The sequence below is a fragment of the Nyctibius grandis genome, chromosome 3 (genome assembly GCF_013368605.1).
Source record: "Nyctibius grandis isolate bNycGra1 chromosome 3, bNycGra1.pri, whole genome shotgun sequence".
Classification (NCBI taxonomy): Eukaryota; Metazoa; Chordata; class Aves; order Nyctibiiformes; family Nyctibiidae; genus Nyctibius; species Nyctibius grandis.
The window spans coordinates 86609686-86636171 of record NC_090660.1 but is presented as its reverse complement, the minus strand read 5'-3'; the positions used below and the strand labels follow the sequence as shown (position 1 = coordinate 86636171).

Here is a 26486-nt window from a genome sequence, read left to right as displayed (position 1 = left end):
TTGAAAGATATAGCTTGAATTGCACATGCGAGAGAATCTAAACCAACATCGTGCTTCTTGTGAGCATGTAGACAGTAATTACTCTCTCTTGTATTTTGATTAATCTCTTTCAGCCAAGAATATAAAGTTTGGAAGCAGACTGAGACTGACCCTTGTTTAGATGTGTAGGTAGAAGGGGGAAAAGTCTTCCCTTTCCCATATCTGCATGGCTGCTATCCAAGGTCAGGTCTCAATTGCAATCCCTGTTCTTTCTTGAGAAGTGCAGGCCACCCGAGAGGACAGATCTACACAGCTGCAACAAGAGAAGCCTAATATATCATCCTGAGTGGCAAGCACGCTCTGCTTAATGACACAATGTAGGGAGGGTTCTCCATCGTTCTTACTCCCAACTTTGTATCTCCTGTGCCTGTGATGTTGTCACTGCTTGCTGTCGCCTGGTGGTTTCCTCAGGGGTGTCTTCTGGCCAAGCTTCTCCTTGGCAAAGAGGATTGGTTCTTCCTTAGCAGGTTAAAAAGGTTTGGATGAAGCTCTGCTGGATGTGTTTCCCTATATGTCTGCTAGGGGTGGGACCGCAGAGTTAAACTGTCAAATGATTGATTTCTCCTGCTAGCTGCTGCAGCTGGATTGGAGTCCAGAAGCATTGACCAATGCTACCTTATCCTTATCCTGCTTGAAGACCCTGGTCTGCATTAAGATACCTCTAACTGATAGAGAGGATAATTCAGTCTCTTAAATGTTTCTTCAGCTTCTAATGGCTCCTGTTCAGAGCAGAAGAGCAAAGAGACCAGCTGTGACACACAAAGCCTGCATCTAGACCAGTAAATTAGATATTGCCAGAACATGGTTTTGAGCATTGGCTAGTGACCTGTGTAGTCTAATGCTTATCATTCCTCTGGCGGTGTTATGCTGGACCAATTGCAATGCTTTCAGCACGTGGTTCAGGGGATAGCATAGATCAGAAGCCGTTTCCAGTAGGCAGTTTAAATGCACACTCTTTTAGTGGGATTTATAGAACCATAGAATTAAGGTTGGAAGGGACTTTCAGAGGTCGTCTAGTCTGACACTCTGCTCAAAACAGGTCTGATAGATCAGGTTGCTCAGGTCCATGTTAAGTTGAGTCTTTAACACCTCCAGGTATAAAAATTCTGTGTCTCTGGGCAACCTGTGACAGTATTTGACCACCTTCATTGTAAAATTTTTTTTCTAAACATGTAATTGTAGCTTCCCCTGTTTCCACTTACGTCTTTTACCTCTTGTCCTATTGCTGTGCACCTCTGAGAAGAGTCTAGTTACATCTCTTTTTCCTCTGGTCTGGTAGTTTAGACAGCGATAAGCTTTTCCAGCAGAGCAAGCCCACTTCTTTCAACCTTTCTTCATATGTCCTGTGCTCCAGCCTCTGACCAGCTTGGTGGCCCTGCACTGGACCTACTCCAGTATGATCTTCATTGTACTGGGGAGACCAAAACTGGACACAGTGCTCCAGAGGTAGTCTTAACAGCGCTCAACAGAGGGGAAGGAGCACTTCCCTGAACCTGCTGCTGAACTTGCTGGCTGCACTCCTACAGCCAGAATATGGTTGGCTGCCTTTGTTGCAGGGGCATGGTGATAACTTATGTTCAACCTGTTGTCCCCTAGGAATCCCAGCTTCTTTTCCATGAAGCCACAGAAATGCAGCTATGTATGTTGATATGAGCTGTGCAACATCTTTCGCTCTAAGGACCTATTTAATTTACAAGCAAGGGCATGGTCAAAGGGACACAGATACTCAAGGAAAGGAGTATTATCTTCTAGATGTTAATTACAGAATGACAGAATCACAGAATGGTTAAGGGTTGGAAGGGACCTCTGGAGATCATCTAGTCCAACCCCCTGCCAAAGCAGGTTCCCCTAGAGCATGTTGCACAGGGTCACGTCCAGGTGGGTTTTGAATATCTCCAGAGAAGGAGACTCAACAACCTCCCTGGGCAGCCTGTTCTGGTGCTCTGTCACCTTCAAAGTAAAGAAGTTTCTCCTCATATTCAGATGGAACTTCCCATGTTTCAGCTTGTGCCCATTGCCCCTTGTCCTGTCACTGGGCACCACTGACAAGAGTCTGGCCCACTCCTCTTGACACCCACCCCTAAGGTATTTGTAAGTGTTGATAAGATCCCCTCTCAGTCTTCTCTTCTCCAAGCTGAACAGACCCAGCTCTCTCAACCTCTCCTAAGAGAGATGCTCCAGTCCTCTGATCATCTTTGTAGCCCTTTGCTGGACTCTCTCCAGTAATTCCTTATCTTTCTTGAACTGGGGGGCCCAGAACTGGACACAGTACTCCAGATGTGGCCTCACCAGGGCCATGCAGAGGGGCAGGATAACCTCCCTTGACCTGTTGGCCACACTCTTCCTAATGCACCCCAGGATACCATTGGCCTTCCTGGCCCCAAGGGCGCATTGCTGGCTCATGGTGAACTTGTCCACCAGAACACCCAGGTCCTTCTCTATAGAGCTGCTCTCCAGTAGATCAGCACCCAGCCTGTACCGGTGCATGGGTATTTTAACAGCACACTCCATATCCTGGCAGAGAAATATGACTAATAAAAAAAGATAGACAAAAAATATGTTTTAAATTATGAAGATTTAATAGTAGAATAATTTCAGACTTGTCAGCTCGTAGATGGCACTGGTAGTTTCACAAGGAAGAGAGGAAATGCTAAGTCAGCATTATTGTGTGTTAAGACAGAACTAGCCTATTTCGGTTAAATAAAGGCTGTGCATTCTGAGCAGTGTTTCCAAAACCCCCACATTTCTGCTCTTTTTCTGAGTTAGCTTTGATTTAAAATAGCTCATGTTGGTGCAAAATCTTTTTGAAGCTCAGATAAATATGTAAAGGGCAAGTGTCATGAGAATGGAGCCAGGCTGTTCTCAGGGACACCCACTGACAGGACAAGGGGCAACGGGTGCAAGCTGGAACACAGGAGGTTCCACATAAATATGAGGAAAAACCTCTTTACGGTGAGGGTGACCGAACACTGGAACAGGCTGCCCAGAGAGGTTGTGGAGTCTCCTTCTCTGGAGACATTCAAAACCCGCCTGGACGCGTTCCTGTGTGATATGATCTAGGTAATCCTGCTCCGGCAGGGGGATTGGACTAGATGATCTTTCGAGGTCCCTTCCAATCCCTAACATTCTGTGGTTCTGTGTTCTGTGAAATACACTGAGATAGCATTTAGTAATATTTCTCTGGTCATAGTGGTTTATTTTGAGAGGAGGAACATTGGTTTTGTGTTTTTCATCAGAAAAAGAAAAAAAAAAGATGAGGCAGTCATAGGTCTCAGCCTGAAGGTTTTTTTTTTTAGACACTTTTAAAGGCTGTGCATGAAAGTCTTTCAAGCCTGGACTCAGTAGCTTCAGTTGAGGTTTTGCCGGTGTCTAGTCCTACTTGAAAAATCATCTCTCCACAAATACCCAAAACAAATTCCAGACTACCAAAAAGTTTCTAGTGAAGTCAGCAGCAGTCTCCACTGACTTAAGAAGACTTGAGATTTTACAGGGATTTAGATGGTGCCTATATTCTGTGAGGCCATTTGTATTCTGGCAAAATCCATTCTAGAAAATTCTGTTGTAGCTACACTGTTTCTCTGTAACTGTTTTTCATGCCATTAGCAAAATATTCCCAGATTTAAGTTAACCTTTCCAGGTGAATGTTAATTCATCTTGGTTCTAAACTGCTCGACATCTGAGGTCACACACCAAAATCTCTCCTATCCTGTTCTTGGACATGCAGCTCCATGGAGGAGATTCAGTGGCTCTGTACAGAGTCATTCCTATCATGGATGTGACTGCATCAGAGAGAAAGTGCTGTTGTGCTATGTAATTCCCCCAGTCATTCTGGAGATGGTTAAGCAAAGATGAGACCTCAATAAATGGGAGAGTAAATAACATCTTTAAGGCTTCAGTGCTCTGAATACAACTTTGTGAATTCTCACAGTGCCCTATGTTCTTCCACATTACACAGACCAAAAATAATGGGAGAAAGAGCCAGAAGAAATACATTCCCATTTCTCCTTCCAAGATCCTAGTACCTACTGATCTCCTTTGCTCACTACTCACAAGTTCAGAATGAGTATCAGATCCATTCTGGCCATCGGATGGTCTGAGTAACATCATCTTCAAATCCTGTTGGCAGCACTAACAAATATCTTTGATCTTCTACCTTCATGAGAGAATAAGTATTGCCATACTCTTTCTCGAACCAAACCCTCTTTCACTTCGTTTATAAATAGCAATTTTCACATCTAACGAATACAGTTTTGTGGCCAAGTGATACAGACACAGTGCCAAGAGAAATGAATCCTAGGAGAACAGACAGGAGATGATTCTTGATCAGCCAAGAGTAAGAATACTGCTCAGAAGAAAGAAATAGTGAAACATATTCAAAGAAAATGTAGTAGTTCTGCTCACACTGTCAGTTCTATTCTTTGACTCAGATGGGAGAAGGGAGGGACATACAGTGTGAGTTTTCTTTAGTGCGAATTGTGTGAATCCACACGAGTTCCTAGAAGTCAGTCGAAAGCTTTCCATTTCCCTCTTCCTAGTTAAATTAAGTCCTTGAGAGGGTCCAGCCAGTTTTCGTCCTGCTTTATGACTGATCAAAAATAAGTTATTTTAAATCTTTGCTTTAAAAAGTAAAACATACTTGTAAATATGAAGGTATCAGTCGTCTTGAGGGTCTTGCTGTTACAAAAACAAGTCTAGTTTGCATTATCTTTTAGGGACTTCCATGTTATTATAAAACCACGAATAGCTATCACTCAGTTTTTCAAAACATTGTTCACAACTAAATGCTTCTTCCAGAGAATAACAGAAACCCTATTTTATAATTTTTAATGCATTTTAAAGCTCCTTATACCATGCTCTGTTTCCTTGAGAAACACCAATTTTGAGGACTGAACACATTTCCCTTTGCAAATTTATTTAATTGAGCTAGGCTTGCAGTCTTTTCTCTGTATGTGTCTTAAAACTACTGTGATAGAGACACTGCTAGTATCTTTATTTCAGTGCCACTTAGCTGTTACATTTGCTTTGGTCCTTACTGTGATAGGGGAGCTGCTTTGGTCCTTGAAGCTTCAGGAACCATCTGGCTATACTGTGAAATAGGAAAGTATTTCCTTATCAAGACTAGGGTTGCATAGATGACATGCGTTGTCTATGTGACTTATTTTATCATCGAAACACGCTTCTGGTGGAATTTTAAAAAATCCTTTCCAGGTATATGACAGATAATATTCCCCAACCAGTTGTTTTATGCCATATGATAGCAAGTTTGAATCACAGTTTCCAAATTATGTAAAGTGTAAAACTAGTAGTTCATGCTATATTCGTTACTAAAACTGCGTCAGAAACAAAGTTACAGAAAAAATGTATAAAACCCAAAAAGATGTAAATTTTTTTCTGAAGCTCTATAAGATACTGAGGCCTAGAATGTTCTTTACTCTGTGTGTCAGCATAAACACTTTCAAACCCTCTGTTTCCTTCTACTGTCACCTCCATTTTCTGGTCTTGAGCCAGAGATAAGATCATACTTCTCCTTTTTAGGCTGTGTAGTACTTAAAGAATTGACTTATTACCAGGCTGTTCAGAAACCTATACTTTATAGCACATGGATAAAAAATGTGCATATTGGTTAATTTGCAAGAATACTTTATTAATAGTGTATTTCCTTCTACATCTGGTCAGACTTTTTTGTATGATTTGCTTACTTTCCAGTTTCCAAGTTATCTTTAGTTTTTGGCTCTCATTTCTGGAAGCTCTGAAGCACGTTCATAATGTAAACCACATGAGTATTCCTGCTGCTTCCTGAATCAGGACCTTGGTGATAGCTAGTACATATGTACAGTATTGCTGAGCAGAGAGATCGACTCTCAGTTGCCATCTTTCAGCACTTAATCAGTGGGATTGTGAATAGTTTCAACCAGTGAGAACAGATGTAGAAGTGTGACCCATCTTGTGGTAGAGAAGTCTGGTGGCAAATGCTCTCATTTACCTCACTACAGCAGTATTATAAGTGAAATTCACTCAGACGTGAAAATTGCCAGTACAAAGAGTTTTGCATTGCTTCTTCTTACTTCAAAAGTATTGTGAGAGTAGTTGGATTTTTCTTTTTAGATATCGGCGATGCTATAGCTCCTTTTCAGAAATAAACCCTCACCAAGGCAAATGAGGGAATTTTCTCCTAAGAAACCAGTACCACCAGTTATTAATTTAAGAAAAAAAACAAAAAACAAAAAGAAAAAAAAAGTCTTCTAGATGAAATGGAACAGATTAATGAAGTACATAGAAAAAGATGATAAAGTAGCTTATATTTCTCTTTTATAGGGTCTTCCCGGCAAAGATGGACCCACAGGCCCACAAGGACCTCCTGGCCCAATGGTGAGTATTGCCCATGGAATTCGTTACTGTAAAAGTCAGCAGGATTTTGGAGGATTGTAGGTCACTCTGTTATCTAGGCTTCAGTGGATAGACCAAGGCCAAGGGTTCTCCTTGGAAGTGAAAATTCTCATGACACACAGGGTTGGCAACGAGCTGCTTGTCCAGTGTCATTTCTTTCCACTCTTACTTAGCTCAAGCAAAAATGTCTCCCATGGGAAGAGGAGACAGTTATTCCGTCAACAGATTGATAGCTTGTTCTTAGTGAAGTAACTGCACTATATGAAGGGAATTCACAGAATCATAGAATCGTTTTGGTTGGAAAAGAACCTTTAAGATCATCAAGTCCAACCGTTAACCCAGCACTGCCAAGTCCACCACTAAACCACGTCCCTAAGTACCACATCTACACATCTTTTAAATACCTCCAGGGATGGTGACTCCACCACTTCCCTGGGCAGCCTGTTCCACTGCTTGATAACCCTTTCGGTGAAGAAATTTTTCCTGATACCAATCTAAACCTCCCCTGGCGCAACTTGAGGCTGTTTCTTCTCATCATCTCGCTTGTTACTTGGGAGAAGAGACCGACACCCTCCTCGCTACGACCTCCTTTCAGGTAGTTGTAGAGAGCAATAAGGTCTCCCCTCAGCCTCCTTTTCTCCAGACTAAACAACCCCAGTTCCCTCAGCCGCTCCTCATAAGACTTGTGCTCTAGACTCTTCACCAGCTTCGTTGCCCTTCTTTGGACTCGCTCCCACACCTCAATGTCTTTCTTGTAGTGAGGGGCCCAAAACTGAACACAGTATTCGAGGTGCGGCCTCACAAGTGCTGAGTACAGGGGGACGATCACTTCCCTTGCCCTGCTGGCCACACTATTTCTGATACAAGCCAGGATGCTGTTGGCCTTCTTGGCCACCTTGGCACACTGCTGGCTCATGTTCAGCTGGCCATCGATCAACTCCCCCAGGTCCTTTTCCACGACCAGCTTTCCAGCCACTCTTCCCCAAGCCTGTAGCGGTGCATGGGGTTGTTGTGCCCCAAGTGCAGGACCTGATACTTGGCCTTGTTGCACCTCATACAGTTGGCCTCAGCCCATCAATCCAGCCTGTCCAGATCCCTGTGCAGAGCCTTCCTACCCTCAAGCAGATCGACACTCCATCCAACTTGGTGTCATCTGCGAACTTATTGAGGGTGCACTCGATTCCCTCGTCCAGATCATTGAGAAAGATACTAAAAAGAACTGGCCTCAATACTGACCCCTGGGGAATACCACTTGTGACTGGCCTCCAACTGGATTTAACGCCATTCACCACAACTCTTTGGGCCCTGACACCTAATTGGTGCTCCTAACATTTGAAATTACTTTCTTTTTGTAAGAAATTCCAATGAGGATTGCTAGCTGAAGTGAAACACCAAGTTTTGCTTGGTCTGGAGACTGGAGATGAGCGCAGGTATTCAAATGCTCTCATAGAGTAATCAAGAAAGACAGCAGAGGCCACATTCAGCCTTCAAAGCAAGATGTATGTTGCCTCCAGAATTGGTCTCATCCTTCTCAGCTAGGGCAGTTAGACAAAGTTAATGCCTTCTTGATATATCTAAGAAGTTAGGTGAAACTGCTGATGGTGTTGAGTATTCTCCAAGCAATCCTGCTCTTTTTGCAAAGAATGTTCTGAGTCATCCCCCGTGGGTAGTAACGTCACAGGATTTAGTCTTGCAGTTCAGCAATCCATGCCTGTTTCAGAAAGCAAGCAACACAAGCCTGTTTTTCTCAAGTGCTTTTTTCAGAGCTGTGCTTTCGGTGCTCTTTTTCCTGCATCTTGTACCTCTTTCCCAACATCTCTGGTCTTTGACTGGCACAACTATCTTTGTACTGTCTGCTTTGTGCACTTCTCCGTCACACAGTTGTTTCTCTCATCAGGGTTCATGGATGTTGATTGGCATCGTGACTAAGTATTTTCTTTCTCTTTTTCTATGTAGGGCATACCTGGTGCTCCAGGTGTTCCAGGTGTTACTGGAAGCCAGGGGCCACAAGGTGATGTTGGAGCTCCTGTGAGTAAAATTAATTAATATTGCTATATTTGCTGTTGTGCATTAATTGGTTTCTGATCCTCGCTTCACTGTTTTACAGAACTCCTCAATATTTATAGTTTATGATCTGTTTGCAGTTAGTGCCTAAGCAAAACATCATATTGGTCTTTCTTTGTTCATTTTTCATAATTAAATTTGTTTTCTGATCTTACGTACAATGTTTGGAATATAGGGATTAGAGAGTCAAAACACAAGATTAAACCACAGAAGTTAAAACCATAACAGTTTGTGAATTGTAGTCTGTGTAATTACTTTCTCCTTTTTTTTCCTTTGCACTTCAAGCAACTGTCAGGAAATTAAAGTATGATATTCATTAACATGAATATTTCCAAAATATTATTCTGATTTTCAAACTATGAAAATATTGCGTGAATAAAAAACTGGCTTTCGTGGTTACTCTGTGTTTACATCAGACTGACTAATGATCAGGGCTTTTTCTGGAATGTTATTATAAATTTGACCATCAGCTTCATTGTGTGGAAAATTACACCATCTGTGCCTAAAATTATTATTAGAAACCTCTAATACTAAGTTTGTCTTTGATATTATTTTCTTTATCATGAAAAAAACCAGGTTAACCAGAAGAAAGGAATACAACTATAAAATGAGCGTATAAAATATGTAAAAGAGAAGATTTACAGTGGAGCTCCTTTTCTCTGTAACAGTTCAGATAATATTGTTTATTCACATTTTAACATTTGACCACTTGGTTAATTATAAAGCCTGCTCAATTTTTTTTCCCTGTATGACCGTGAATGTTCTATGTAAATTTTAACGGCATGACAATGGGACAGTGTGTATTTCTGACTTGATTTCACAGACTCATAGAATGGTTTGGGTTGAAGGGGACCTTAAAGATCATCTAGTTCCAACTCCCCTGCCACAGGCAGGGACACCTTCCACTAGACCAGGTTGCTCAAAGCCCCATCCAACCTGGCCTTGAACACTGCCAGGGAGGGGGCAGCCACAGCTTCTCTGGGCAACCTGTTCCAGTGTCTCACCACCCTCACAGTCAAGAATTTCTTCCTAATATCTAATCTAAATCTACCCTCTTTCAGTTTAAAACCATTCCCCCTCGTCCTATCACTACATGCTTGTAAAAAGTCCCTCTCCCGCTTTCCTGTAGGCCCCTTCAGGTACTGGAAGGCTGCTGGAAGGTCTCCCTGGAGCCTCCTCTTCTCCAGGCTGAACAGCCCCAACTCTCTCAGCCTGTCTTCATAGGAGAGGTGCTCCAGCCCTCTCATCATCTTCGTGGCCCTCCTCTGGACTCGCTCCAACAGCTCCATGTCCTTCTTATGTTGGGGCCCCCAGAGCTGGATGCAGTTCTCCAGGTGGGGTCTCATGAGAGCAGAGTAAAGGGGCAGAATCACCTCCCTCAACCTGCTGGCCATGCTGCTTTTGATGCAGCCCAGTGTACAGTTGGCCTTCTGGGCTGCAAGCGCACATTGCCGGCTCATGTTGAGCTTCTCATCAGCCATCACCTCCAAGTCCTCCTCCTCGGGGCTGTTCTCAATCCATTCTCTCTCCTGCCTGTATTTGTGCTTGGGATCTATAGAATAGAATTTTTTTTTTTTCAAAATCTAATTTGCTTTGGAGATGTAGTCCAATGCAAGCATTTTTATTTGGTTAAGTGGAAATGAAATGACTGATAGTATATAAGCAAAGATAATAACCTAATGCCCAGTTCTGCATAGTTTCTAAGTGTGATCATGAAATCTACTAAGGAGATTTGATGAGGTATGGAACTTATTACTATCAACGTGTCACATGCTGACTATTCAGTTCCTGTCCAAGCACATGTTCCAGATACTGAACTAGATTTCCTAGAGTGTAGCTATTCCTGTGAGTCATTTAAGACTTCTGCTGTGAATGTTTAGACTCTAGTAGTTCTGAAAAAAATAGCTAGGTGGGTAAAAAATTATTGTTTCAGTAACTGTCTTTCCCAAAAGACAGAAAAAGAGATAGAAAAGAGGCCTAGAAATAATCTTTCAATCTTTGTAGGAGTTCCTTCTTTCCCAGGATAGAATAAGCTGTGCTTTAACCATGCATCAGTCAGCAGGTTACCTCTTCATGCAGACCTTTCCTCACTTCAGGGGTTCCTGGGAGATGTCTAGCCTACCCCAGAAACCTCCACTGGTGAAGTTGTAACTGCCCTAGACAACTTCTTCCAATCCATAACGATCCTTACCATCCTCACAGTATTAACATTATCTTTAATGTCATACTTAATTTTCTGTGCAGTTTAATCCCATCGCTGACTGTTCATAGCAGATGCAGAGTCTTGGTGCAGGAAATGCTACAACTTTCAGGCCAATATTTTGTCTCCCATCAGCCTTCTCTTCCTTGTACTCAGTGATGATTAGACCCATTTCAGCCATGTGAAATGCATCATCTAGTGGCCTGCTCTTGCTGACATTTTAAACAAGAGAATTCGGTGTGTGACAAATCCCCTAGAAAGTCACTGTTGCTGTGTAATTGCCAAAGGTGAACATTTTGTTGAGTACTGAAATGGAAAATGTATATTCGTTGTTGTCACATAGCCTCCTGAAACCATGTTCCTTGTCTGTTTTTTCTCCTTTTACTGTGATGCTGCAAGGGAGAAAATGTTTAGGCGTTAAAAATTTTGAGCAAGAACAAAATGAGAATTAATTTTGTATTGAATCTTTCATAGGGTCCTCCTGGAGCTAAGGGTGAAAGGGGTGAGCGGGTAAGTCTATGTTCATGTTAGCCACCATTTTTTTTTCCTGTCTGGCCTTCTGTCATAAAAAGCTTTCTCCGACAATTTATGTTTCTCTGTGTTTACAGGCACAATAGTTTTCTCTGTGCAATCAGGCAAACTTTCTTTCTTTTCCAGACATTATATACAGCTACAGTAATGTTTTTAAGTTGAGAAGTATGTGGCATTAAGCATGTCCCCAAATCTCTCACTAGGGTTATCTTCTCCGACCTCTGTTTGTTGGCTAAAACCAGTAATGGTAACCAGGGAAGTCCCCAAAACTTCTTTGGCTTTTTTTCTCATATGTGATGATATAATCTCTCAGGGGCAATAAACATCTTTCATTGCTCTAAGCATTTTCAAGACAGAAATGATGCAAAAAATTGTGTTATGACACTGCTGCTTCTGTTATCCAGGGTGATCTCCAGTCCCAAGCAATGGTGCGTGCTGTTGCTCGGCAAGTGTGTGAACAACTCATCCAGGGTAAGTACATCAATAGTTCATGTGCTTCAATCTCTAGAATGGATCTTTTCCTGCCACAATTACTTACAAATATGATGCTTTTCAGAACATCCAAGGGGATCTGTTAATTTTAGGCTAGACAGTCAGCATTTATGTTCCGACTAGATTTATGTTCAAATGGATTTATGTCCTATTAGAGCTGATTAGCATCAGGCATCTAAAAAAAAGCTTGAATTGTCTCCAATCTGTTATAATATACAAAAGCTTCTGCTGTAACTATTTGAAACGTTTTTAGACATAAAATACAAAAAAAACCCCAACCCATCAAAGCAAGGAAATAAAATTCTACACAATAGTTGTTCCCCTTTTCTGTGTACTCCCTAAACCACTGTTTCTCCACCAACAAGCGCACAACTTCATATTATCAAAGCACGACAGACCACAGCCTTGAGGACCTGCCAGTGCTCTGTTCAAACTTAGCTGAACCAGATTCTCCACTGCAACTTGAAAATGAGGACATTTTTTCCTGACAGGTCATATGGCAAGATATAACTCAATTCTGAACCAGATTCCAAGCCAGTCTGTCTCAACACGAACCATTGCAGGACCTCCTGGTGAGCCAGGTCGGCCAGGGGCTCCAGGGCCACAGGGTGAACAAGGATCACCAGGCATGCAAGGGTTTCCAGGAAGTCCTGGTCAACCGGGAAGACCAGGAGAAAGAGGTAGGCTTCGTACTTCGCATACAGAAAAATACACCTCCCTTCCCGGATACATTCTGATGGCTTTTGTCTCCTATCTAAATGTGAAAACAACAGTTTTCTCACTAGTTGATGGGTGAGCTCAACACAGACCATAATGAAAGCTCTGGAGACTCTCAGTCATGAAGGTAAGACAGGCTTTGTCAGGTGTGATTTGGCAGGATCCGAGAGAGGTTAAATGCCTAAACTGCTGAAGATTGGTGGCATCTAATTGGGCATGTCACATCACATCATACTTTCATCATAGTAGCCCTCTGAAGTAAACTGGAGCTGTAAATGTATAAGCAATGGAGCTTTTGGAAAAGGCAGCTGCAAAACTGATAGATTCGTGTTGGGGAAAGATGGAGCTTTTCTGCTAAACTTGAAATGTGTCAGTCTCAAGATTTTTAAGTTGTGATAGTCTGAAAGGAGCAAGGTTGATAAGAAGAGGGAAAAAAATCGTAGTTTATGAGGGTTGAGAGGATCAAGGAGAGGAAAGGTGAGGTCAGATAATACAATTATCTGTTCATTTAGAGTAATTCTCCTCTGTATTCTTATGTGTATGCTAGATCCCTTTCTCCTTTCCTCCTCCAGCATTGTCTAATAGAGAAACAAGCTCCATGTTTTGATCTACTCTCTGTGCCACCCTGGCAATCTTTTGTGTACCAGAGTAGCACTAACAGAGGTAGTACTGAGTGGACCTACGATTGTGAGAGTGCTTTGAAGACCATCACATGAGGAAGTGACCAAAAACTTTTGTGTACCAGAGTAGCACTAACAGAGGTAGTATTGAGTGGACCTACGATTGTGAGAGTGCTTTGAAGATCATCACATGAGGAAGTGACCAAAAACCCAAGAGACAAATGTGATATTCAAGAGCAATGAATTGGTGTTGCTGTTACAAAATCTAAAATGGGATTTTAAAAATGAAGTGCTATGGAGGCTGTTCAGTTCAGGAGCTTAATAGTTCCAGTTCACAGTAGCCGTGATGACAAGAGTTAAAGCATTGTTTTGAAAAGAAGGTCTTTGAGTGAAATTGTGAGTCTGTGGCTCCTTTCTTCCCCTCAAGACTGTAATTCTAATTACCTTCTTGAAAAAAGAGGCGAGGTTTAGGGTACTAGTCTCTGAGTCATGCTGCTGCCTGCTCCAGGTGAGCAAAGGCCAGATACTGTCCAGAAAAACGGAAGGATGAGGGTGTGGGAGGCAAGTAGGAAAGAAAATTGGAAGAGACAGCAAGTGAGGAACTGACTTTAAAAGTGGTGACCCGGAGAGACTGAATGCAGATTTCAGGGTAGTTGCTTAAAATACTATTGTATTTTAAATGGCTTCTCAGGCAGGAACTGTGTAAGTACACAGAATATTTTGCTGGGGCTTCAGGAATGGAGGAACCAAAATGCCAGGCTACAAAAAGGGAGGCCTGTCTGGCATTTAGCATGTATTTTCCATTGTATTTAGTGTGCTGAGTCCCAGACCCACATGTGGTACCACTATGAGACCACAGAGTGATTAGATATGGTCATTTAAATGAGACATGACGTGAGTTAACCCACAGCTGATAATATTACTATCTGGGAAACAGTCTTGTCAATAGAGTGAGTACAGAAAGGGTAAAAGCACATTAAAAAGGAATATTATTCTTTTCCTGTCTCTACAGATAACTGATGTTAGAAGTGACAGATTTTGGCAGGTAGTGCTTGTGGGGAGTTTCATACTTGGTAGAGAGCAAGCACTTATCAAACATACTTCAAGAACTATGACCAGTCAGCCAGGGCTCTCTGCAGATTTTCATAAAATGTGATGCCAAATGTTGGGAGTGTTTTACAGTATTTATAGCTTAAAATGAGATTGTTTTAAGAAAAAAGAATCTATGTGTAAACTTAAAGGCAAAATAATTGGCTTTATTTGAGTGAAAAGGTTTTTAGGACATTCACGTAACTGGAGCCTTGCACAGAACCTGGAAGAAAGAGAAAGGAGCTCATTGAGGACCTAGGAAAAAATATAGAATAATTTATTAGTCCTTGAGCATTTATTTTTTTCAGAAGCAACTGAAATTTTAGATTGATGGTGTGCCTGATGTAGTAGCAGTTTATTTAACAACCTTTTGAGTCATACAGACCCTTGGGATATTTCAGAATCCATTTCTAAGGAATTGCTCTAAGCTAACCCCAAAATGCAGCGGTGAAAAGTAAAAATTATTTTTACCAGCTTCATGCTTGTGGAGATTGATTGGAAGTTTCTTGTGCATTCCCAGTTCTCACTTGATTCCTAACTACGTATCATACAATGAAGTAGCAGACTAAAATTCCTCTGCTCCTGGATGGAAGGGTTTTTAGTTTCCAGTGAATACAGAGAGGAGGGTAAATGGACTCAGACCCCACCCCTTGCTGTGTTCTGAAGCATTGTTTGTATTTAACTTGTTCAGCAAGTCACAATATATAGTCCTGTCCTGAAGATCTCCAGCCAGCCATGTGGAAGTCTTTACAAACAACGTGTTTCTTTTCACTGATGTCATTAGCATTTTGGTTATATATGAAGTCAACTTAATGTTCAAAACCAGTGCCAGATTAGCAACTCTGAAAAGTCAGCCTCCACCTTTAAGTACAGAAAATACACTGCAACACTGACAGCAGTGTCCATAGAGCGTACTAGAACATAATAGACATTAGAAGGGAAAAAAAGACCGTTTTGTTTATTTAGGAGTGTTGCTTTTTTTCCCTCAGAGTTCAAACTATTTGGGATTGCTGCAAGACTCTGTTACTGGCTCTGAGCTGAATGGCAAAGTGCTGGTAGAGTGGGAAGAGAAAAGGTAGGGGGAGGCTAGACATTTCTTCCTCCTGACCTCTCTTGCCCACCACCCGTTCAGTCCCAGCCTGTGAGAAGAGGGAACTTCGGAAAGCAGCGAGTGGAACTGGTTAGACATCATGCACCAAGGAGAGCTTTACTGGAAAATGTCAGCAGTGAGAGATCTTGACATCGGTGAACTTCCCTGCTAACTTGCCTGGCCAATAGCTTCTTTTCCCTTGTTTACCTTGTCACCCTGCCAAGCATAATCAGATGTTTTGGAAGGAGGCTTGGATTGAGGGAGGGTCTTGGAGTTTTGTAAGAAACCTCCACTTGAACTTCTAGGTCCAGGGTGTCCCGTTCCTGGATGTGTTCTCTCACTAGTAACACACTGAGCTTGGTCCTTCCAAGAAAGACCACCTCAGTGAGAGCGGGTAAGTCATTCTTTTGACAGATTCAGTTCTCAGTGTCTGTTGCCAGCTGAGACCTATTTTTTCCAGTGTAGACATAAGTGAATGGATGAGGATCACACAAAGACATTTGTTATTTAGTTTCTCCAGTTGATTGTTGTTTTAGCTGTACACTGTGGGGTCTTGTCTGTTGTATTTTTCTAATGATGTGAAAAGAAACATCTCTGGCAATCTCAATATTTGTTAGCAATATTAACATTTTATTGGTGCCTCAGCAGGCCATTTGAATTGGACTGGTGATTTAAAGATTAAGGAGGCCACATTGTGTTATCAGACCCCTATAGTACATAAGCTCAGACAAATTACTAGAATTTTGCTCTCTTACATATTTGTATAAATATAGGAGTTTGGGAAAAACCATACCCAAACGCTATTATGCACAGCACTCATCTCTATTTTTATTTTAACTAGTGCACAACACTGGTTTCTATTTTTATTTCAGCTAGTTTGAACATCTTTTGTTTTGATTTTATTTTTATGAACTGGGACTTAAGTAACTAGTGTCTGGCTTCTGAGTGCTCAGAAAGTGGTTGGACTTCTGCAAAATAATATAAAAAAGCAAAGATTCAGTGTCTTTTTTTTTAAGTTATTTTTATAATACATGGGTAGTTTTCTCAACTTCGAGGAAAATGTAAAAGCTGTAGTAAAAATCATGCTGAGGCACTGCTAGCTTACAGATGTTGTGAAAATGCAGTTGTTCTTCTAGGGCTGGTTGGACTTCTGCTCTTAAGATGTGTCCTGAAGTGATGCACAAAACTGATGGCTACTCACTCCATCCCACTATGATTAAAATATAATAAATACCTAAGCTGTCACTGGGAAACTCACTATTCTTAAGTATAGCTTCATCCATATTTGCTTTCTGGCTTCATATGAAAGAGTTAGTTAAACATGTGTTATCAAAAGCCACATGTTTACAGCTCTGATGGCAAAATTCCAATGGAATTAAATGCAACTGTTGCCAGTTGAGTCAATTAAATATTTTTATTTCCAATTTTAGCTTCATCTTGATTAAAAAAAAATCACCCTATGTTATTATACATCATGGTTACAACTGAACATCTTTGAAAGAGGACATTTTTGGTAGCAGTTTAATTTTTCTTAATTGCAATATGCAGTTCTCCTCAAAGGACAGTATTCTCTTAAAGACAAAAATAGATAAGCAATACCTAAGATTTCCGAGGACATTTAATATTCTTTGCTAGAGAATGTGTTTTTAGAAACTGATGCTATCAGAGGTAGGTATCTTTAGCAGAGCATTGGAAATAATTTATTTCAGTTGCTTGTGATCTCCATGGGGCTGAACCCAAGCCATTGCTTATTTTGGATGGGGACAAGACATTAAAAAGTGATTAGCATGAAGGGGGAGAGACAGTTTGATGGTATTGCTGCAGTATGTCCAGAGCACAAATATGAAAACAGTTACTAGAATTTGAAGCTGCTCTAACTCAAATGACAGATTTTGATACACACTTTTATCCCTGAGAGTGATTAACCATTGCAGTACCTTCCACGTCTTGTCTGCTTGACTTTCTGTAAGCTGTGCTCTAATGAAATGCAAAGATGACCTTGACAGAAAGCAAAATGGGTGAATTTTGAATGCTCTGTCATTTGTAGGAGGGAGCCATTACCTATGACTGAGAGGTCTGTGAATTTGTTAACTTACTCTCATTAAAGAGTTTGGCGGAGAGTCCATTAGGGAAGCCCATGGAGTGCTTGATTCTAACTCATGTGAGTTTTGCCTTAGGAGTAGGGTGTTCTTGCTTCAGTGTTTATGTTCTTTTTCACTTGGGTAAATTTTACTGGAAATTAGACTAAAAGAAACCTGAAGCAGATTTGTATCTTGGCCTTCAGCATGTTTGCTTTAGGAACTTGATATCCATGTGATTTCAAAGAAGCTTTGCCCTGCGCAAGAGCTTCATAACTTGTTCCAGAATGAACATTTTATTCTTAGCCTGAGTAGATTTGTTCCATATTTATAATTTCTTACTGCAGTTTATTCTGTGAACATCACATATGGGTGTGTGTTCTTGTGTGTGTAAAGAATCATAATTGAGTCCATGGAAGGCTGTGATTTGAAAACATTGTGGCCATTGTCTTTGAAGGCACCATTTAATGTTATTGTACAGAAGGATAAGCAATGGTCCTTCTACTAAACATCTGTGTAGATTCCAGATGGTTATCATGGGCCAGTCTTCTTAGGATCAAAGCGATCCACACATACAGCCTTTGCCTTTTGCAAATGACGAGCATTTCCTTACAGGGCATGGATGGTAAGAGACAATTTAAATGAATTGACCTTGTCAAAAGACCTGCAGCAGAAGTAGTGAATTGGAACAGAGGAGTCTCTCCATATGTTTGAAGCAAGCCGGGGCTAAGCAAATTATAGGTATCTGGAAACTGCATTTGGAATGCAGGACAAGAGGTTTGCCTGAGAAATCTGTCTTTAAAATGGGTGGAATTCAGTTGTTGATCACAGATGACGTGGTTTTTTGGCAGGTTGCCCCAGGAATATAAATGTAGGTTAGAGCATATATCTGCCACCTCGGACTGCTTCCTACATCCACTGTGCAATGCAATCATTCATCAAAGGTTCTGGATAGCACTTCTGACTGCAACTGCAATCTCTGCTAACCAAATGCTGGATTGCAAACAGAAGGTTCATACTGGACTTGGAAGACAGTCTCTGAGAGCAGGAATCCCACGTATTACATTGCTTAGAATCCCAGAAGAAAAAATGTTAGCAAATTTCAAGATGGCTGAGTAATTTAAACACTTAAGACCCATTGACCTTCAGTGAGATTTAGGAGCTAGGGCCACCAAAGGCTATGGTTAGAAAATTCATGAAACTTACCCTTTTGGACACTTCATAATCTGAAAGTCTAAAACAGTCTGAACAAGACCAACAGGTACCTCGTACAACCGTGAGATAAGGTAGGTGTACTGCAGTGTGTTAGTACACAGCAGTCAGACACAAATTTGCTCTCCTGTTGTTCTGAGATCACCAAAGGGGTTGTATTAATGGTGCTGAGCCCTTCCTTAGCTACAAAGTTGTATTAGCTCAAGGCTACACCTTCATCAACCTGGTCACATTGCTTTTAGTAATCTTGTAGTTTGGCCAGAGGTTGCTCATCGACCTGCAAAAGGCTGGTAGGAAATCCTTTAGTTGTAAGACAAAGCTGTGGTGTACAAGCAAGATAGAAAGTAGGAAGATTAGATGTGAAGGAGGCTTGATAGAAGAGATGGCAGTGCTAGTTTCTCTCCAGCTTTTCTCCAGTGGCTAAATAGTTAGAGCACAATTTCAGGAAATTTGAAGCTGCATTCCTTTCTGACCTACTACCACCACTGGGAGAAGGTCTTGTGGTCCAGTTTGATGAATATATTCACCTGTGTTTCGGAATTAGATCTTGGAATAAGGTCTGAAACAAGACCTCCCTCTCCCTGACAAGTTTTTGAGCAGTTAGTTAGGCTAGAGAGCCTTTCTTCATCTTTTTGGCCTAATGCATCCTGAGGTGGTAGTCAGAACCATGGAGTAGGGGAGAACATACAGTCATGTATCCAAGCCACTTCATCATGATTGTCTAGACTTGAACATCCAAGATTTCTAGATTTCAGCTATATGCCATCATCTAAAAATCTGCAGAGTCTGCGTGTGGGATGGGTCTCGGCATAGGAGAAATGTGTCTCAGCATGGCAGAGCCACTTTGTGCTGCTGTCTGCACTGTGGAATGAGCTCAGGACTTCTCCAGGGGGCTTAAATATGCTGGGAAATGGAAGTGTGCTAGAGAAGGGGAGAGGAGCCCCCTGAAATCCTATTGACCACAGTCCCCTGAAACCCAACTGGCCTCTTACCCAGACTAGGGCTTGTAAAAACTAGTGGGATCATGACACTGATGTCATTTAAATCTTTCAGTGTGCATGTGTTTACCTGTTTCTCTAGAGAGGTAGGTAGAGTAAAATGTGTGCCCCGGTGAGTCAGATCTGGGAGCTGTTCCTAGAGGGGTACATTCATGCATGCCTCCCTTCAGCATTTCTTCTGTATTTAGTTGTGACCACCTTAGCACTCTGGCCTCTGAAACCCATCCTAAATGCCTAGCTCTCTTCAGATACTCTAGAGCGAGAGTAAGTGCATAACTGAGTAGTGCCCATCAGACTTGGCTTCATTCTGCTGCCAAGCCTAAATCATAGAATCGTCATAGAATGCTTTGGGTTGGAAGGGACCTTAAAGATCATCTAGTTCCAACCCCCCTGCCACGGGCAGGGACACCTTCCACTAGACCAGGTTGCTCAAAGCCCCATCCAACCTGGCCTTGAACGCTGCCAGGGAGGGGGGCATCCCTAACTTCTCCTGGCAACCTGTTCCAGTGTCTCACCACCCTCACAGTAGATAATTTCTTCCTCATATCTAATCTAAATCTACCCTCTTTCAGTTTAAAACCGTTCCCCCCCTGTCCTATCACTACATGCTTGTAAAAAGCCCCTCTCCCGCTTTCCTGTAGGCCCCCTTCAGGTACTGGAAGGCTGCTGGAAGGTCTCCCTGGAGCCTCCTCTTCTCCAGGCTGAACAACCCCAACTCTCTCAGCCTGTCTTTGAAATGCCCTTTGCAAAGCTAGCTTTGTGGCAGCTCTGTAGGTTTTGAGACTTGTGGTTACAGATCGTTTTGAGAATTTCACCTAAGATTTTAAACAGTGGAGGAGGTACTCACTTTGCCTTGAGTGTCATAGTAAGCACAGGTGAATGTATTAAACCAGCAAAGGAGAACCCAGCCCATGGTCACAAGAATTCCAGGTCCTTGAATATCACTGTGAAGCATCCCTCAAAGTCGGTGTGAAGTGCCAGTCGGGGATAACAAGCGTATGCGATCAGAAATCTGGCTACTGAGCGTGATACAAGCAAGAATTTGCCAATAAACTTGGCAGGTAATTCAGGAAATTAAGAATTACGGTAATCAAATCACTGTGCTTTAGAGGCATGAGTTAGAGTCTGCAGGCCAGAACACATAGTGGGATACACCCTGGCACTTGTGTTCCTACACTGATCAAAGGAACATTTGGTAACGCTTCCAACATGTGCTGACATAGATAGGGAGTAATGTTAGACTCAGAATAAACTGACGCAGCATTGTAGTCATCAAATGACTAAACGGTCAGGACAACTAAACACAGAGATTTCACTTCTAGTAGTAATTGTATAAATATTCTGTTATCCATAACTTCAGGGATGAGGCTTACAAGACCTTGCTCTGTCTCACCCAATATCCCCTGGAAACAAGAGGAAGATACCAGATATTTGCAAAATAATGGTATAAACATCACCCAGATTATCACACCTGCTCTCTTTTGCCACTTCCTGCTGATTTATTTTGGCCATGGTATTTCTTCTCTTGCTGGCCACGTCTCTCCTGTAAAATACAGGGTTACTAGAGACACTTGGAAAGCTTTGGAGACCTCCTAATGCAAAATGCTGTGAGAAGCGGTTATAGTTGTGTAATTTCTCTATGATTGATAAAATAACAGGTCACCACAGGACATGTTTTTTTAACTCGACAACAAAATCATGCAACCAAAGGAAATAAAAGCTACAAAATGGAAATAGAAAATACTTACACTATGCCAGGACAGTGGCAAAAAGCCTTGTAGAGGTAAGACAAAGAGCTCACCATGCTTTGGTTAAAAATGATGTGCTCAGGATGGAGTTACTGATGGCAGTGGTGTGGCCTGTGTTTTCCATGTGATTGGGCTACCTGAAATATTGCCCTGGAAGCCACCTGTTCTGTAGAACACCTAGAACTCCTCAGCAGATAGCAAATCCCCTGTAATTCAGACGACTCTTCCTTTATAAGCTCAATGTGAGCAATTCTTTGTCAGTGGTGGGTTTTAATTGCTATTTTTTTCACAGTTAAGAGTTTGTTCTTACTCAATTGCTTCCATCAGAATTTAGCTTAGGCAGGAAAAAAAAGTCTTCTGTGGCTCCTTGCAAAAATGAGGTGTCTTCCAGATGTTTTTCTCTAAGAGGTAAGAGTTACCTGAGCAGAAGGGGAGGAAGGAGGCCAGTCAGTTGAAATTGTAGATACTGCCTCATCAAGGGTACCAGCTGTTTTCTTTCTACTTTGTTTTTATGAAGGTCCTCTCTATTGGCTTTGACTCTGAAAGCGTGGAAGCTGTGAGGCAGTGAGAGCAATTACCAGTGCTGGGAGGTCTGGAAAATGGGGGGGGAAGTCCCACAAACCAGCCTGGATTTTGTGTCTTTGAACCATCCAAATCAAACACAGGCTTTATGAGGGTCTCCAAGTCACCAGTGGAAACTCAGGTTCTGGAATTTGTAGTTTTGACACCTACTTTAATTTGACACTGCTCATTGTGATTGCTGTGTATAGAAAGTGTTTTTATAGGATGCCACAGGGGTAGCACAGAAGGAGATGGAAAGCTGGCAGGAGGTAGTGCCACCTTTGGGTTACTGTATCTGTCATCTCCATGGATCAGACCCAACGATAGAAATTCGGGGCCATGAGCAAGTGTGGGAACACAACTGAATGCATGTTGGAACATCAGAGTTTTGTGGCTGGGAACCTCTTAGATTGGGCTTCGTTTGGGTGGATAGATTTTGACTGTGCTGAAACTCCTTTCTTGCGTTTTAGCAAGGCTCTGCAATCGCCCGCGATAACTCTCTCCATTTACGCATAGAACCGTCTTGTGCTGAAATGCTGTTTGGTGGGTGAATGTTTGAAGGAAAATTGGCTGTCACATTAAAAATTTGACTTTTCTGGGCCACACAGTAATTTATAGACAGCTTTGTGAGGCTCTGAGAATTCTTCTGACTTACAATAGTTGTACCTTGGTAGTGTCCAGAGGCAACTTTCCAGCAGGAAGTGCCGCCTGGAAACTGGCCGATGCCTCTGCATACCACCTCGATGAAACTACCGTGGCAGCAGGAATGTTTAAGGCCCCAGGAATGCCATGTTTCCCTTGAGAGGCTGTCAGGGAAGGGGAGGGAAAAAAGAACCAAATAATTCTTAATTTTTACCTCCTTCCTTCTCTGCCGTCTTTTTTTTAGATGAAAAATAACATATGGAACTATAATCCTGCTTCAATAATAAACACCGCACAGTTTTGTTCAAAATGGGACTCTGATCAGAGTACTATTTCCTCAGGTTTACCAGGCGAGAAAGGAGAAAAAGGCAATGCAGGTGTTGGAACACAAGGGCCCCGAGGCCCACCAGGATCCACAGGTAAAGTTGTTACGTTTGGGGCACCTGGATTAGACCACTCTGACCCACGTGCAAAGCAGCTAAGACCGGCATGGCTCTGTCCTCCAGTTCTAAGGCTTAAGCAGCAGCAGAGTCAGTAGTTCAGGCATCTTAACTGTCGTAGTGTTCGTACTATGTAATACGATGTTCTGATGTGTCATGTGATGGTGTCTCAGTCACACAACTATTTTCCTTTTCCCCGTGATAAACTGCTTGTCTAAAACCTTTGTTTTTAATGTTTTAAGTATTTTTTTTTTCAGAGGTGGGGTCTGGAAGGGGTAAAAATTAATCTGGATTAATTGCATTTGATTTCTCAGTGACTGAAGGTCATACCTAACTGTGACTTGACAGAGAAATGTATATTAACTAAGCACATTAATCACAGGGATTTATATTGAGCTCCTGAAAAAGCAGAGAGGGTGATATCCAGGTCCTGTTGAAACAGGCTTAAAATTGCGTTGACTTAGGATGTTCTGGCCGTTAGTGCAGTGGTATCAAGGCACAGCGTTATCCAGAAGCTGTATTGAAAGGGAGCGGGTGAATCAAGAGCTGTGCAGGCATCCTGGGCTGTCCTCCCCTCACGAAACTGCCTTTCCAAACGGCTGACGCGTGGTGAAACATTTGCTCTAGTATAAATTTCTGGCTAAAACCTGTCTCTGGCAAGGAAGACGAAGCAGCAGCCAGAGAGGAGGCTCGTCGGGAGCAGGGAAGCCTCCTCTCTGGCTGCTGCTTTGTCTTCCTTGCCAGAGGAAGGCTGAAGCCTTTCCCTCAGCTTGCCCTGGGGAGTTGGAGCCAGGATACCCAGCTCCTCTGCTCAAACCATCTCCTGGAAGTATTTGTAGCACACTCAGTGCCCTGGTTACAAGCACCAGGCCTGCCAAGGTGGCCTCAACTCACTGCTTTATGAAAGACACTGCTCAGGTGTTTCATCCCCCCTTCTACGCAGGACCTCCAGGAGAAAGTCGAACTGGCAGCCCGGGACCACCAGGTTCTCCAGGCCCACGAGGTCCCGCTGGTCACACAGGACCCCCTGGCTCACAGGGTCCTTCTGGCCCACCGGGGTACTGCGATCCTTCCTCCTGCGCTGGTTACGGCATGGGAGGTGAGTAGCCAGGAGTTGGGGTGCCTGCCATTTGCAGAGCCAGGGGTGGCATTTTCTAACAGCCAAAGTAAGATGGAGGCTACCGGTGAACCTTGTGCTAAAATGTGGTAGCTCCCTAAAAATGTGCATGTCCAGTGCTGCTGTGTTTTGTGGGACCGCAGCACGAAGAGAAGGTGACCCCAGTGTGGTGACCCAAGGAAGCCCACCATCTCATCCCGGCCTGTAAAATGGATCCCGTGTAGTGGGTTTTGTCTTGTACATGTTTGTGTAGTTGTACACGCCTGCTCCATCTCACCGGTCTGTGTGTTCAACTCCCACCTCCTACTGTTCGTCACAGCAGCGTTTGACAGTTGTAGTTTTTCAAACGTGTTGCTCAACTTCCCCTTCCGTGTGCCTCCGAATGGCATGAGAGCATGACCCTTACTAAACCCCTAGTAGTGTAACCTGACACAGGGATGCACGTCTCCGTCATTAACCAGTGAAGCCATCTGGAGATTCTTTCTACGTCTTCTCTGTGTCTTACTTTCCCGTCTTCTTGTAGCACGGAGAGGCTAGGGGAGGAACTTAACACAATTACCAAAATTATGTCGCCCAACCTAAGACAGAAATTTATTCGTAAAGCTCTAGTTACTACAAGTGTTACACATAAGGTGTATTTGTTTGATGTTGACGGTTTAATCTGCCCGTGGGCTGATGTGTATGTTTTACTTACCTGAATGTTTTTGTTGTCATCTCTTCCTCTCCTTTTCTCCTCACTTCCCCTCCCCGATGATCATTCCCGGTTTGAAGGCCCACTCCCTTACAATGGCTACCCATCCAGGAGGTGAAAGGCTCACCCTGGTTCAGGTCTCCTTTGGCTGAAGGTCAGAGATGGATGCTGAACTGCTCTGTGCTTTCCATCAACGATATTCACTACCACTAATGAACTTACTAGCTGCTGGACATGCCCTTAGCTTCCTTGCACTGCTAAAAATGATTGCCTGACCCATTTTTGTCTGTTAATCATGTATTCTAGACCATAATTGGAATAAGCTAAAGCAGGCAGATTGAGCAGTGTATACACGCAGCATTACAACTAGACGTTTGACAAAGTCTGGTGGTGGTTTCCAACTAACTTGGCTGTCTGTTGGTGGGTTTCCAATTGCTCCAGCTTATTAATTTTGTTAAAGGTTTTCACTGTTCCTTTATGTGAATAAAAGATGTGTATTTAAAGATTATATATATATATATATATACTCACACACATTATATATAAATATATCTCTATATAAAATGTCAATTTCCTAATGAGTGCTTTAATTTTCTACTCCCCTCCTCCTGTGTTAACCGTATGAATACTCTTGGTGGTGGTGGGTTAAGGTGGATACGGTGAGTCAACTGATCAAGACATCCCCATAGTGCAGTTGCCACATAACTCCTACCAAATCTATGACCCTGAGGACCTTTACGATGGTGAGCAACAGCCGTACGTAGTTCATGGGTCCTACCCCTTACCATCCCCGTACTCCCAGTCCTCCTATCCATCACCTCATCTTGCTCAACCAGAGTTTACTCCTGTTCGAGAAGAGCTGGAAGCCGCCGAACTGCGATCTCCAGGGATTAGTCGCTTCAGAAGGAAGGTAGCCAAAAGGAGCGTCAAGACTCCAGAACGCAAACGGGCGAATGGAAAAAACCCCTCTCGATGAACTCTTTAAAAAAGGGAACCGTGTTCTGTGCATCCGCGCGTGGCCTTTTGCCGAGGTGCCCGACCTGTCACAGAAGATGTTTACAGGCTCTTGTATTAAAGGAGAAAAAAAAAAAGTACCTGACCAGTTGACACAACAAATAATGGTAATTATCTTGCATGCCAGAAACTTAGTATGTTAGTGGGCTGGCGCTCAGTGATGACAAAAGGTCACTTGTAGATCTTTCTCTGGAGTGCTAGTCCATAAGCTATTCAAACTGTAGCTAAAAACCTGCATCCGGCTAGTTGGTGTACGTAGAACCATTCAAAACGTGAATGTTGTTTTTTTAATCCATGTTTTTCCAGTTGATTATGTTCTGTCAGTCTGCGATGAATTGCTTTACTAGCAGAGTAACCCGACTAAAGTCACCGGAGAGCAATGCGTAATCAGGTTTCCTTGAACCCAGCTATTACTTTTGCAAAGGAATCTTATGTTAATGGAATATTTGTTTTAACCCATGTTATATAAACACACAAGAATGTTCCGTGGGAGCACACTGATAATTTATTGTGAACCTCTTTCTTTTCTGTTTTGTATGCAAATAAAAGTGGCAAGCTTTTATACGTTACTGCTGCATTTGATTGATTTTTAACCTGGAACAACTGTATAGATCTTTGGGGGACAGAACGTAGAGAGAAGAAAATACATTTTCCTTTTTCAACGCTTTTGGGCAACAGTTTTATTTTAAAGGATATCGGCACTCAGTATAAACAATATTTAGCCTTATTTTTAAAATTATATAGGAACAAGTGGAG

At 42.4% G+C, this 26486-nt stretch overlaps 1 protein-coding gene across 3 annotated transcripts in view; it reads left to right on the top strand.

Annotated features, from left to right (window-relative positions):
* The window catches only part of COL14A1 (collagen type XIV alpha 1 chain), a 127711-nt gene extending 101866 nt beyond the window's left edge, over positions 1 to 25845 (top strand). For 2 of the 3 annotated variants that reach the window (XM_068395702.1, XM_068395701.1), the window contains exons 40-47: positions 6355 to 6408; positions 8383 to 8454; positions 11165 to 11200; positions 11626 to 11692; positions 12205 to 12393; positions 22810 to 22887; positions 23852 to 24007; positions 25367 to 25845. In XM_068395702.1, the coding sequence (XP_068251803.1) occupies positions 6355 to 6408; positions 8383 to 8454; positions 11165 to 11200; positions 11626 to 11692; positions 12205 to 12393; positions 22810 to 22887; positions 23852 to 24007; positions 25367 to 25692 (978 nt within the window). In that variant the 3' untranslated portion in view covers positions 25693 to 25845. The remainder of the gene's footprint in view (positions 1 to 6354; positions 6409 to 8382; positions 8455 to 11164; positions 11201 to 11625; positions 11693 to 12204; positions 12394 to 22809; positions 22888 to 23851; positions 24008 to 25366) is intronic. The other variant, XM_068395703.1, reaches the window with a different exon arrangement.
* The last annotated feature ends 641 nt before the right edge of the window (positions 25846 to 26486 follow it).